This window comes from Equus asinus, chromosome 19, assembly GCF_041296235.1.
Source record: "Equus asinus isolate D_3611 breed Donkey chromosome 19, EquAss-T2T_v2, whole genome shotgun sequence".
In the NCBI taxonomy this organism is placed as follows: domain Eukaryota; kingdom Metazoa; phylum Chordata; class Mammalia; order Perissodactyla; family Equidae; genus Equus; species Equus asinus.
The window spans coordinates 27,520,732-27,535,315 of NC_091808.1; the positions used below are offsets into that span (position 1 = coordinate 27,520,732).

Here is a 14,584-nt window from a genome sequence, read left to right on the forward strand (position 1 = left end):
CCGAGAGTCTTTTGATAAGACTACCTTCTTGGAACTTTGTTTAGGCCTGAGCTCTGGTGTCAATTCACCTTTCCATTCTCAAACTTCTCAGCCCTCTCTCAGCACTACTGAGTCCTGTCCCACAGGAAATCTGTCAATTCTAGCATTAGACTAACATTGTGTGGTTTATGTCTGTTATGTAGTTTCTGACATTACAGTAAAAAGAGAACTCTTTACAAACAGTAAAATAATAAAAGAATGTTTACTTGGAATTGCAGACATTTCATGTTTCATAAAATAATATGAGCTAATAAAAATGAGGGTCACATTTTCATTTCACTAAATTGACCCTTTTCCGTAAGATGTGTTTACCCACTGGGTTAAAACTGCCACAGAAGTTCAGCAAGCTACACACAAATGTGTGTTTAGCAATTATTATTATTATTCCGAGTACTTAGCACTATTTATCCAAACAACTTGGTAATGTTTGCAGTTTTAAGACATAACGGGCTGAGTTAGGGGCCGGCCCGGTGGTGCAGCGGTTAAGTGCACACGTTCCGCTTTGGAGGCCCGGGGTTCGCTGGTTTGGATCCTGGGTGTGCACATGGCACCACTTGGCAAGCCATGCTGTGGTAGGCGTCCCACGTATAAAGTAGAGGAAGATGGGCATGGGTGTTAGCTCAGCACCAGTCTTCCTCAGCAAAAAGAGGAGGATTGGCAGCAGTTAGCTCAGGGCAAATGTTCCTCAAGTAAAGCAAAGCAACAACAACAACAAAAAGGGCTGAGTTAGGGCGGGTATCTGTAAATAAAGACTGAGTTTTGGAGACTTTTAGCCACCACATTTTTCCTTCATCTTTTTGGTGGATACACACAGTTTAAGGCTGCGGGTGTTTCTGCCGGTGGGATTACCTGGTGAGGACCTCGACACTGTACAGCAAGGCCTGCAGGGATGTCGCGAGAGCAGCGGTGGCCGCGATCTCCTCGCGGGCAGCCGGCACCGTCTCCACTTGTGACGTCTGCCTCTTTAGCTTTTGTAGGTAACATGGCACTAAAGCTTCCAAAACCATCAGCATCTGAAGACTTTAACCAACAGAAGGAAAATCAAGTCACGCTCTACATTCTACTTTTGTTAGTTTTGTCATATTTAGGAGCCTGGAGAAATGAAAAGCCTCTAGAGAGATGAGGAATTCTGAGCCCCCTTCCCACCTCACCCAAGTCAAGAGTAATTAAATCTGCTGGAAATATTGACCAACATTAACTAATTAATTAATTGAGCACTCTGTAAAAGGTGATGCCTCTAGGAAGCATCTGATCTGTCAGGGGAATTAGCATATGTCCAGTTGGTTGAAGGAATAATAGAATGATAATAGGTGGAACTATGTGTTCTATCTAGAGAAACAAGCCTCACAGTCACAACAAAGCTTCCATTCAGGAATTTGCTGGGAGTGATTCTCCAGATGAAACAAATTTGAGACAAGATAAAACCCTTCCCCAGAAAACTGGCTTCTTAAAGCTTAAACAATTTTACGGCAAGAGTCTGTGGTAACAGCCATCGTGATGCAGGCCTGAAAATGCCTGCTTACTGGAGTGAATAATAAAAAAATCTCAACCGTATTTTGCTAATAAGAGACACATGTTAAATATAAGCATATGGAAATGTTGAAGTCAAAGAGTGAGCAAATACCAAAAGAATGCTGGTGTAACTCTCCTGATGTCAGACAGATAAACTTCAAGGGAAAAAGCATTTCTATAGATAAAAGATGGAAATTTCATGATTATAAAAGACAGTTGGTGTACTTGTACTACCAGCTATCAGACTTATTATAAAGCTATAATAATTAGGTAGTATAATATTGGTGCAAGGATAGACAAATAGACATGTGGAACAGAATAATGAGTCTGAAAGAAATCCACAGACACTTGGTTTATAACAAAGACAACACTGCAATGCAATGGGGAAAGGCTAGTCTGTTCCATAAATGGTGCTGGGTCTATTGTCTATTAGATATCTGTATGGGAAAAATACACCTGGACCCTTACTTTACACCATACCAAAAATGAATTCCAGATGGAATGTTAATCTAAACATGAAGGTAAAAACAATCAGGCACCTAGCAGATAATTTAAGGGGATATATTCATAACCTTGTGTTAGCTAAGATTTCTTAAGAGGACATAGAGAGCACTAAACAGTAAAGAAAAGAGTGATACATTGGGCTACATTAAAATGAAGACAACCTTAGGTGAATAAAATAATGTCACAGAATAAGAGATGTTATTTGAAATACATATAACCAGGGGCATGCTGAAGTGGGTACCTAACAGGTCAAGAAAGCCTACTATATGCATCTCTTTCCAGCTTGGTGTTCAGTGATGTCCTTCTGTCATCTTGTATTCAGTAATTGCTACATATTGGCAAATTGGCAATGCTATGTATCAGAGACTCTTTCCCCACAGAGAGCTGGTTGTTAAATGTTTACCAGCACACACTTCCATATAAGCTAAAAAGTACTTATATCAGACTCTTTAAACAAATTCTACACATCAAATAAAAAAATACTGATAATCTCATTTAAAAATGGGTAGAATACTTCAACAGACACTTTGCAAAAGTAGATATCCAAATTCCAATAAACATTTGAAAGGCTTCCAAACCTTTTAGTTAGCAAGAGGGAAATAAAAATTAAAACCACAATAAGACAAGACATCACCATAAACAAACAAAATAGCTAGAATTAAAAAGACTGACAATACAAAGTGCTGATGAGGCCATGGAGTACTGGAACACTTATACACGGCTGGCGGGAGTGAAAATGGATGCAATGGCTTTGGAAAACTTTTTGGTAGTATCTACTAAAGCAAAACATGCGCACACTTCCTGACCTGGCATAGCATTTCCCCCCACTGAGACGCAAACACGTGTGCACACAAAGACGGACACAAAAATGTTCACTGCAGCATTATTTGTAATAGCTTCAAACTGGACACTACACAAATGTCGGTCAACAAGAGAAGAAATACAAAAATTGGGGCATAGTCTACAATGGAATATTATAGATGAATGAAGAAGAAAAAACTACTGTTACCCACAATTATATGGTGAATCTTGTGAAATAATATTGAACAACAAGTCAGACATTAAAAAGTAACAACTACATTGTTTCATTTATAAATAGAGTTCGGAAAGCTGAGTTGTGATGTTGCAAATCAGTATAGTAATTCCTCTGCGTGATTTTTCTATTTGAGTGGTAGTTACATAGATGTGTTTACTTTATGAACATTCATGAAACTATAAAGTCATGATTTTAAAAAATCTTTTTGTATGAATGTTATGCTTCAATAAAATACATTATTTAAAAAGAATTTGGGGACCGCCCCTGTGGCTGAGTCATTAAGTTCATGCACTCAGCTTTCGCAGCCCAGGGTTTCACTGGTTCGGATCCTGGGCGAGGACACGGCACTGCTCATCAGGCCACGCTGAGGCGGCATCCCACATGCCACAACTAGAGGGACCCACAACTGAAAATACACAACTATGTACCAGGGGGCTTTGGGAGGAAAAATAAAATCTTAAAAAAAAAAAAAGAATTTGAACACAACAGAAACTTGGCGTTACAAATGTTGAAGTCATGTAAGAACTGAACTTATTCCCTTGAGAAATATCCCAGGGAACAGCTGCTTAAGAGATCCTGACTCCACCCAGGAATTAAGAACACCTCTGGCTTAAACAGGGCAGAATAGAGTATTAAGAAGGATAGTTTTTTACAATTTTAATTTATCTTAATAATACTGGCCTTTCACTTACAATGACAAGACAATTTGACTGTGAACTCTAATTTCTCTTGATTTCAACGTGTTTGGATTTTAACTTGGAAGATTTCACATCTCACAAGGAATTTGATAATGAGAGGATTTTTTAGCCAAATTTCGGAGTTTTCTAAGTCATTGGCGTTTTAATATTAGAGAATCTTTATGCACTGTTTTACTGTTATCAGTTAATCTCACGGCAGAGTCTCTGATACACCCTATTAACAATGTAGCTGGACACACTGGAATGGAAAATAGAATAACGAGTATTTTCACACTTGGGAATAGAGCAGATTTGGAGTTAACCTAATGCATGGTTTTGATCCACGCGCAAGCCTTTTTTGGAGCTGTGATATCGTAGGAGGAGCCCATAATGATAGGCTGCAGATTTGCCCTCCTGAGGGCACAGCCACGCTCCTGGTTGACCACAGGCATGATGTTTAATCCCTCTTGTTTAAGACAATAAAAGCTGGGAATGTCAGGGGAGAACATTTCTTACTCAATCCTCAGGTTTCCTTCCGATAGAAAGAGTTCAATTAATATGAATCCTGGTCCCACTTTGCCCTTTTACTCATTCTGCTCTGGGGGAGAGGGAAAGACTTACCTGAGGGACAAACTGATAAAGATATACTGGGAAAAATTGGCTCAGCTCTTTCCCTTCTTCCTGGAAGAGCTTGCCAACAGAGTAGGACTTCTCTCTTCCAAATTGTGAGTTTTCAGGGCAGTCCTGTTTCAAGCTTGATCGTCTTACTTAGTCTTTGTCAGTATAAAGGTGATATTTCAATCTCCCTTTTGCCTTTTCTTTGTCTTCCTTCTTTTGTTTAGAACATGGGCAAGAAAGAGGGGATTCTTCACTGGGTCCTCTCAGAGACTTCAACTCTTAAGACTGATGCTATTTCAGGAGTTTCTGAGAAAGAATAAATGTGGTCCTCAAGATAATTGTAACATTCAGCCCAGGGAAGGAGACCAGCGATTGACACCAGAGGTTGTGGCAAGAATAAACCATGTGCATTTTCTTCCGGTGGTTCCTTGTGCGGTGGTAGAAACATGGTGGTAGAAGGCATGACGGGGTGAGGCGACTTGACACTCAGCACCTCAAGACAATTGAGCAATGTTTCACAAGAAACAACTACAGAAATAAATTGCTCTGGGACCAGAGGCAGCAGAGATGATTGGTGGTGGAGGATTGGGAAATGTAAGGTGGAGACGGGGGAGGTCACCCTGCATGTGAGCGGGATGTTCTGACCCTACCATTTGCTCTCTATTTCCCGGTGGTGTGGGGAGATAGCACAGTCACACTTCGCTTAAGGACGGGGACACATTCTGAGAGATGCGTTGTTAGGTGATTTTGTTGTTGTGTGAACATGCTAGAGTGTACTTACACAAACCTAGATGGTATAGCCTACTACACAGCTACTTTATATTAATCTTATGAGACCACTGTCGTATATGCAATGTTGTTGACCAAAGTGTTATTATGCAGTGCAGGACCGTATGTAACATGCAAACTGATAGAAGACTATTAAATAACGGTATTACAATACAAGATTAATCCTGAATAATAAAGCAGTCTGGGACTATCTGACAGGTTGTCAGTTGCTTATAATTGTTTCAAAGATTACTTAAAAAAATACAAATTCCCAGTATTTTATCCAATTTATAATCACTAATATGAAAGAATTTCCAGCATAAAATAAAACTGACAATGGTTAAAACACCGCTCAGTAAAATTTGTTACTGATGAATAAATGGAGATGACAGAGGAACTGCCTCTTAAGGGCAGTGTTGAAATTTGACTTGGGGAAACCGGCAGGGATAGTGATCAGTGCCTAAAACACAAAAGCTCAAATGACAGAAGCTCTAACTGGCAAACTGACATAAATAAAAATAAAATAAGTCATCTCCATAAACCTAATCAATGAATTAAAATCTTTATTATAAATTGTAGTTGGAAAGAGAAGCTCAGTGAAAATAACTTTGACAAAATGAAAAGGGAAAAGTCGAAAGTGGCTTATTTGCTATATAAAACGACCAATCAAGGAATTAAACTGGCATAAGGAAATTACTTTTAGAAAAGAATCCCTTAATGAAAATTTATCACTATAGGCACGATTAGGATTAAGATGTTTGTATTTATAAAGTCAGAGTCAAAATATCTTTGGAGTCAAAATATCCACTGGGTTAAAATACTATAGCTGCAACAGTCGAGTCAACGTTCTTATACACTAGTTGAAAACCAAAAGTAGATTTAAGGAAGAATATGAGAGTGTAAGAAATTGATGATAAGGAGACTGGGTTCAGGCAGTGAGAATTAAGAATTTGAAGTAAGGTGTGAATCTGTAAGCCCCAAGCAATCTTTTTTTTTTTTTTAGCAGATTCCTGCTTCTTTTCTTTCTCTTTTTTTCTTTTTTAATTTTTTTAAACATTTTATTTTTTCCTTTTTCTCCCCAAAGCCCCCCAGTACATAGTTGTATATTCTTCGTTGTGGGTCCTTCTAGTTGTGGCATGTGGGACGCTGCCTCAGCGTGGTCTGATGAGCAGTGCCATGTCCGCGCCCAGGATTCCAACCAACGAATCACTGGGCCGCCTGCAGCGGAGTCTGCAGCGGAGAGCGCGAACTTAACCACTCGGCCACGGGGCCAGCCCCTCTTTTGTTTTTTTTAAAGATTGGCACCTGAGCTAAAAACTGTTGCCAATGGTTTTTTTTTCTTCTTCTTCTTCTCCCCAAAGCCCCCCAGTACATTGTTGTATATTTCAGTTGTGAGTGCCTCTGGCTGTGCCATGTGGGACGCCACCTCAGCATGGCCTGACTAGCGGTGCCATGTCCGCGCCCAGGATCCGAAGTGGCGAAACCCTGGGCCACCAAAGCAGAGCACGTGGACTTAACCACTCAGCCATGGGGCCGGCCCCCCCAAGCAATCTTTATGTCCCAAATAGGTTACTGTATTTTCCTTTCAGATCCGTTTTATTTTTCTACCCAGTGTTCCATAAGTCACCTGATCTATAGACGTTACAAGAAAGATAACAAGATTATTAGGTTGGAACTAGACTGGTATGAATGGACAGGTGCTGGTTCTCCGGCCCCCTTTACCAGGAGGTCACTGGCCATCCTCCCTTCCACTTCAAACCTGAGTCAGAGCCACAGCTCACCCAAGGACATGAGATCATCAGCTGGTCTGAGGAGGCAGGAGCAGTGTAGGTGACTCTGGTACAGGCCAGAGCCGGCATCTTGGAATTGGGACAAGACTCAGACGAGAGTTTTACTCTTGTTCTTTGTGTGACGGGAGTTCTTAGTGCTCCTTGAAAGGAGTTTTATTAAACCGTCTTGAAAGTCTGTTCTGAAATTGTATTTGCTATTAATTTGTATTACATGTGAGAACAATATTTTCTAAATAAGACTAACCATCTTAGCTGCTGTACAAATTCCAAATTAGGAGATTTCCAATGAGCAAAGATTTACTCTATTTTCCGGAACCTCTGCTACGACGTTTCCTAAATTTAGTTTTTGAAAACTTACTTGCCAGAATGTTACAGGCTGATATTAGCAAACACAACCTTTGTACTCATTCAGGTTTTTTTCCTTTGCTATATTTACTTATCACAAGGCACAGAAAAAGGGCTGCAGTTACCTTCTGAATGATTCAGGAGCATATGCCACCACAGTAACACAAAGCTTAATGGCCTCACTTATAGAGAATGTCAGGTCTTCATTTCCATAGCAGAAATCTAAAGAGACAGAAGGTTAGGGCACATAATCAGAGTGGATTCTGCCAGGAGTAAAGGAGAACTTATCACTCCTAACTTCTCTTTCCACTTATATTTTATAGCCATTTTTCTGTTAGACTTTATTCCTAAACTGTAAACACTATTAATTTCCTCATCCACGGGGACTGATAATTCTGTTGTGAATAATCAGATGAAACATAAAAGCACTTTTTTTGGTGGTTTTTAAAAATCTCACCTACTAGAAGACAATGAAAGGCATTTGGATGTCTAAAGTAAGACGTGAGACTTTATCTTTGAATTACCACTAGTTCCACACATCCCATGATAATAAAAGACCATTTGGGAGGGTTATCCACTTAGAATTACCGAGGATAATGCAATTTTCTGAAAACTGCAATGCTAGAGCAGTGGTCTACCAGACATCATTTTAATACAATTTTCAGGGCAGAGAATCCCTTACTGTAGGATTTACAAGAAATTTAAGAAAAAGAGGAGATAGGAAAATGTGGTCAGCCAATTTACACCACTGTTTCATTTATTTTTGCTCTTTTGATTTAGTAAAAATATCCCATATAGTTATTTTTTTAAATGATTACACAGAGAAAAAGAATGTCAAGGCAAAATTTGCTTTTACCTAAGGACTTAAGAGGCTTCTCGGCTTTGACCAGCTCTAAGATGTCTAATATGTCAGCGGTCTCTCCCTCTAGGGACTGCAGTAAGTCAAACAGGCACTGAGCTGACACGCCTTTGCTGGGGCCATTGTAGGCAGCGTCCTGCATAAAGAAAGGCAATTTTAATTTATTGATTCCCACCTCAGTACTAATATTGTTTGATCAGCAATTCAAGTTTCATAGACACTACCACCAATAACAATTACAGTATCTATCCAATATTCAGCTTACATAATTTTGCATGCAATACACCTGACTTTTACGGTGTCTATTAAATGCTAATCTGGTACAAAAGAGATATTTGTGGAAACATAAAAATACAGCAACACGTGAACTGCCAGAAAAGTTCATGCCAATAGCTCCTCCGGTCCATGATGATAGGACTCAACATTCCTCAAAGAAATTTCCACAATGAATTAGTCAAATACTTGAAATACGTTTGGGGGAACAGATGCTTATTTTCACAACTCTGGGAATTTTACAGGTCCTATTTGCTAATGTATCTTCAAAAATGGAGATACTTGCCATCTCAAATCTATTTAAAATGCCTTTGGTTCATTTATTAAAACAACAAATCCTTATTAAATTCCTACTACGTGCCAGCCACCGTTATGTGCACTGAGGTTCTAGAAAAAACAAAGAATAAACAAAAAACACACAAACAAAACAAAAACAACTAAAAACAAACAATAAAACAAAAAACAAGTCCAAGGTCTGGCTTTCACGGAGCTTAAATTCTATTGCAGGGTGTGGTAGATACATATCAGTGAAACAAACACATGTATGATGTGTGATATGGTAGTGAAAGCTCTGAAAAAAATCACAAAGCAGGCCAAGTGGTAGAGAGCAACAGAAAGGAATGAGAATTAGGAACTTTGCATTTTATCATTTCCTATTTTCCATTACTGATTAATTAGGTACACAAAATTGGAGAATTTGGCTATTTACATCTGAGGGGCTGAGATGAGAGTTTAAGGGAAACGTTGAAGAGAAATGATTTTCTTGTTGAAGGAGAAATGATTTACGGTATCCATTTCCCATTGGTTGTGGAAAGAGAGAAGAGAGACTGATTACACACCGGACAATGGCCAGACCATATGGAAAAACAGAACTCAGATTCACAGGCCATGGTCACTTGCCAGGAAACCAGCCCATTGTCTACGGCAATGAGCCCAGGAAGCTGGCCTGCTCTAAGTCAGGCTTGGGGGAAGTCAGACCAGTGCCAGTGGAAACCAAATAGTTTCTGTAATAATTGGCCCCCCAATGGCCAGGACTTGATTAATAATTGACAGCTTCCCTAATCTTTGTCCCTATTGTCAGTTTAGCAGCAAGTAGAGAAAGCCAACTATGCATTCTCAACCATGCACTCTCAACCAGTTTGCATAGGATGCCCTGCTTCTAGCTGGCTGGCTCATAGCTCCCCATGCCAGCAGCCTCCAGTCACAGCACAGCCTCCAGTCTCGGCACACCTGAAGACTTCCTTTTTCTCCACTGTAAAGTTTCCTCACTCCTCTGTCTGCCTTTGAGTCTTTGCCAAAGCACAAGTGACGGGGGCTGACTCCCTTGCTATAGCGAGCTCTGTATAAATAGGCTTTGCGTTTCTCATTCGGTTGATCTTCATCTATTTCTACAGAGTTTACTCACGGGAAACTCCAGGAGAGGGGCCACACTAGCAAAAAGCTGGAGCACAAAAGGCTTCCGGTGGAGAATATAGAACTGGTGACAGGCAAATTCGATGGCTTGACGCAACTGGGGATTGCTTTCATAGTCAGAGTACACCTGTGGGAAAATGCCACACGTTCAGAGAAAATGCCTTGACAGCACATCAAAGTTGTGTTTGCTTTTAAAATTCATTGCCATGGAAAACATGGAGAGGAATGGCTCATTTCATAAATGGAGAGGGAGGAGTGTAAAATGGTATAAGTTTTCTTGGGAAAATTTGGTAATATACATAAAAAAACTGAAAATCTATATACACTTTTTCCCAGGGAATTTGTGACTGGGAATTTATCTCAAGGAAAGAATTGGGCAAGCATACAAAGATGCATATATAAGACTACCTGCTGTAAGGCTTCTTATAATGGTGGAAAATTGGAAACAACTTAAATTATTCATAAGTTGTGGTTGGTTAAGTGAATTATGGCACATGAATACAATGCAATACTGTGCAGGTATTTAAAAAGCTGCTTTAGAGCAAAATGTAGCTACATGAAAAACTGCCCATGACATTCTTAGTGTTGCATGAAAAGAGCAGGTTACAAACTTGAATATATGATATAATCCAATTTTTGTTAAGAAAAAATAAGGGGTGTGTGTAGGATAGAGCGCTGGGATTGTCAAGTGCAAACAATGGTTATCCAGGAGGGCTGACTGTAGGTCGTCTTTATTTTCTTTCAACTGCTTTTTTTATCTTCTGAATTTTATACTGAGCATTTACTGCTTTTGGTAATCATTTAAAAGGTTATGAAAAGTAGAAAACATCCCAACTATTTCAAAATAGAGCAGAAAGCCCTGGTGCTATTAAAAGTAAATTTCCTGCCTCGGGTAGGTCAAATCAACACCATTTTGTACAAAAATGTATTGCTTTCATAATTTTTATTAAAACTTCCTTCAAAGCAAAGAACTAAGATAAGCCCCCAGGCCCTGTTTGAACTTTATTCAGGACCCCTAAACATAGTTAGATACATGCATGCTAGATGTAAGTAGGTAGAAACTGTTCCTGCTGTATTCATCTCCTCCATTCCCATCATATTAAATGTCACAGCAACACAAATCTCAATTCAGAGAGGGGTCAGAGAATCCCTCGGGAGAAACATCAGCTGAACGCTTGCCATACATCTGAATAAAGAGAGCAATGGTCCTCAAACTTCTCAGGGCATCAGAACCACCTGGAGGTCTTGTTGAAACAGGTTACTGACCGCAGAGCTTCTGATTCAGTAGATCTGGGATAGGGCTTAAGAATGAGAATTTCCAACAAACTCCCAGGTGATGCTGATGCTGCTGATGCAGAGACCACACTTTGAGAACCACTGCCCTACAATCAATGGAAATCAATATCCTAAGTTTGGGAGATTCAGGATAGAACGGAATATTGTGGCCTCTTGGAAATTTCTAGGAGGATTTCATTTGGTGCTTTCTGCTGTTACAAAAGAAGTGAACTCCATCAGGAAAAAGTTTCAGTATAGGTCTTGTTGACCGACTAGACGAGCAGGACTCAGGTTGGTTTTCCGGTTAGGAGAGGTCCCAGCACCTGCAGCATGGTGGGCAGAATCCACTGGTAGCCGCTGAGAGAGAAGAGGTGGTTGAAGTGCACAGCGCTGTTGATGACAGTGGCCGCGTACTGCCTGAGCAGGGCACTGTCTTCTGGGTGGAGGATCAGAGCCCCGTTAAAAACATTGAGGAAGAGCATGATTTCATCTCCCCAGGGAAACTCGCTCGGCATGCCCAGGAACATCTCCTCCAGCAGCTGGATCCACAAGCTTTTCTGGAGAGTGTCGAGGCCAAACAGCTCCTTCCCAGCTGTGAGAACATGAAACAGCAGAGACAGAATTAGCCCCATGTGGGAGCGCGATCAAACCCAAGGCAGTGCTGTTTTCCATTTGTTCCAGCTCCAGGATGGGAAGAGCTACTGCTGAAATGCTTCCCAGCGCAATTTTGCTGGCTTTGTATAGCACTTCCTAGTTCTCAAAGGACTTTCGTCATCACCTCTTTGAGTCAACTCTGTGGGCAAGACAGGGCAGGAATTTGCAGCATGTTGCTGCTGGATAAGCTGTGACTTTGAGAAAAAATAAGTTATTTCAGAAAAAAAATGGCAGGGCTGGGACAAGTTCTTGGTCGTTGAACTCCGGATCAGACTAGAGCTCTTTCTACTATTGCTCTGAGCTTCTGGATGAGGATGTTCAGGCATGGGGATGCGAATTTAAGTAAACTGTCCCAAATTAATACTGAGTCACAGAGCGAGGTCTCAGAGTGGGTCTCTTCCTGTTGCTCTTTGTGTCTATTTCTCTCTCAATTCAGGTATAATTTAGAGAGAGTACAATGCACAGATCTTAAATACAGAGTTCAATGAGTTTCGATAAAAATACACACTCGTGCAAGCAACACTCCAATCAGTATATAAGCCATGTTCATCACCTCAGAGAGGTCCCTCAAGCCCCTTTCTGGGAAATCCATTCCCCCAGCCCAGAGGCAGCCACTGCTCTGATTTCTGTCACTGTAGATTAGTTTTGCCTCCTCTTGAACTTCATATAAACACCTGTCCTTCACTTAGACAAGAACTCCCCTAACCACACCATACTACTGCCTTCAACTGCTTATGATTAGCTTAGAGCAGTGGTCTCAAAGTTTGGTCCCTGGAAGAGCAGCATCAACATCACCTGGGAACTTGTTAGGAATGCAGGCTCCTGGGCCCCACTCCAGAGCTCCTGAACCAGAAACTTGGGGCAGGGGTGGGACCAGTAGTCTGTGGTTTACCAAGGCCTCCAGGTGATTCTGATGCACACTCAGGGCTGAGAACCACTGGCTTAGAGAGCTGTCCGCTAATGAAGATGCTCTCCAGTTGAGGACAGAACAAGGCGTGAGAAGAAGCCGAGGGAGAGGAAATGCTTCTTTCTTGATACCTTGAGGATCACTGAAGAGCGAAAACTCAGCATCAATAGCACTCCGGGGGAACGAGGGCAGTCGGAGGAGGTCCTCCTGCAGCATGGAGACGTGGGACTGTTTGTGGGCTGTGGGGATCTTCTGGGTAAGGGAGATGAGAAACAAAACCCGCCCTACTTCCTCCAGTTTCCGAGTAAACACCTAGCAGCAAACAAAGCAGGAGAGAGGAAAAGTCAAATTAGCAACTCCGAAATCACCAAGAGGGAAGAAATGGAAGTAGTATCTTTAATGGAAAACTTGGCTGATAAAGAATTGGGGGGGAAGCAAAATGAGGGAGAAGTGTTTTTTTCTTTACCACATAGAGAGAGCTAACAATACTTGATTGACTCTCACTTCCTTTTGCATCTGTAGCTCGGCAGAAGGAAGTGTTTCTCATGGAGTGTGCAGGCTGGACGAGCACAAGGCAAGCATTGTCAAGAGCAGTTCAATATCAAATAGAGCCCATTTGTGTGGATGTCATAATATGGAAGACCTTCTCCAACAGGAGCCAGTCAGTCTGTTCCAATGACTCCTACCATCTCCACCGACGCCTTAAGCTGTTTCCTGTCAGTTCTGGGCTTGCCTCTTAAAAATAGACTGCAGTGTGATCCAGGAGAAGCCTGTCTTGGGACAAAAGCTGATGGGACCTAGGTCAGTGCCCCTTTAACCTGGAGTTTCAATGGCCTGGACATGAGGCTCTTGGTCCCTTCTCTCAGTTCCTTTTCTGTTGATGGTCAGTGGGAGGGGATGTGATTAGGAAGTTCAAAAGCAGTGAGCAGCTCTCGAGGAAGCTTCGGAGCTAGAACCACAAGCCTGCATATGTTCCTCCTTGAGGAACTCAGAAGGAAGTCTTAAGATTGCAACTTGGAGTGTACATAGAGCAAGAGTCCCATTTTATGCTATTTTTAAAAAACATGTTCTTAAACACAATTGAAAAAACATACTAATGAAGTGCTATTATTAATTATGGTTTTAATTATTTTGCTGCCAAAATAAGGGGCTGGGATCATTTGGGAGGAATCTTTTTAGAAACGATTTATATTTAAGATCTTACAGTTTTGCCCCAAACCTCACACTTCATGACACATTCACTATTTTCTTTCTTTTAACTGCAATTGAGGTAGTTAACTATATGCTAACTATATTTTCAATTACCTAGTGGTCTAATCATATGCCATGCTCATTCATCTCAGGAACGTATTTTTTAATAATTTGACGTCAAACTAGCATCCTTGATGTGTGGAGAAGAATTGAAATGATAAAGTAGCCTGAAATTCTTGTTTAGACATTTTTAAAAAAAATTAATGAATGTAACACATAGACCATATTAAAGTTGTATCATTATTAGAATTATGTATTATAGCTACATTTTGCATGTAAAATGTGAATTTCCTAAAGCTCAAAGTCTGATTTGCAATCAGGCACGTGAACATTATTCTGCTCTTCAGTCTTAAATCTAAGTATAACTGCATGATTGTCTCCTCCTGTTATTTATTTAGTTTTTAAAGATTGGCACCAGAGCTAACATCTGATGCCAATCTTCTTTTCTTTTTCCTTTTTCTTCTTCTTCCCCAAAGCCCCCCAATACATAGTTGTATCTTCTAGTTGTAGGTCCTTCTGGTTGTGCTATGTGGGATGCCACCACAGCATGGCTTGATGAGCAGTGCCATGTCTGCAGCCAGGATCTGAACCGATGAAACCCTGGGCCTCCGAAGCAGAGAGCACGAACTTAACCCCTTGGCCACAGGGCCGGCCTCTCTCCTC

The 14,584-nt window shown here is 40.8% G+C and overlaps 1 protein-coding gene across 18 annotated transcripts in view; it reads right to left on the bottom strand.

The window, feature by feature from the left end:
• UNC80 (unc-80 homolog, NALCN channel complex subunit) overlaps nucleotides 1-14,584 on the bottom strand; it is a 218,256-nt gene that overhangs the window by 38,659 nt on the left and 165,013 nt on the right. For all 18 annotated transcript variants that reach the window (XM_070489851.1, XM_070489843.1, XM_014867746.3 and 15 more), the window contains 6 exons: nucleotides 12,802-12,982; nucleotides 11,433-11,701; nucleotides 9,827-9,961; nucleotides 8,146-8,284; nucleotides 7,415-7,511; nucleotides 889-1,059 (listed from right to left, as the gene is read on the bottom strand). In XM_070489851.1, the coding sequence (XP_070345952.1) occupies nucleotides 889-1,059; nucleotides 7,415-7,511; nucleotides 8,146-8,284; nucleotides 9,827-9,961; nucleotides 11,433-11,701; nucleotides 12,802-12,982 (992 nt within the window). The remainder of the gene's footprint in view (nucleotides 1-888; nucleotides 1,060-7,414; nucleotides 7,512-8,145; nucleotides 8,285-9,826; nucleotides 9,962-11,432; nucleotides 11,702-12,801; nucleotides 12,983-14,584) is intronic.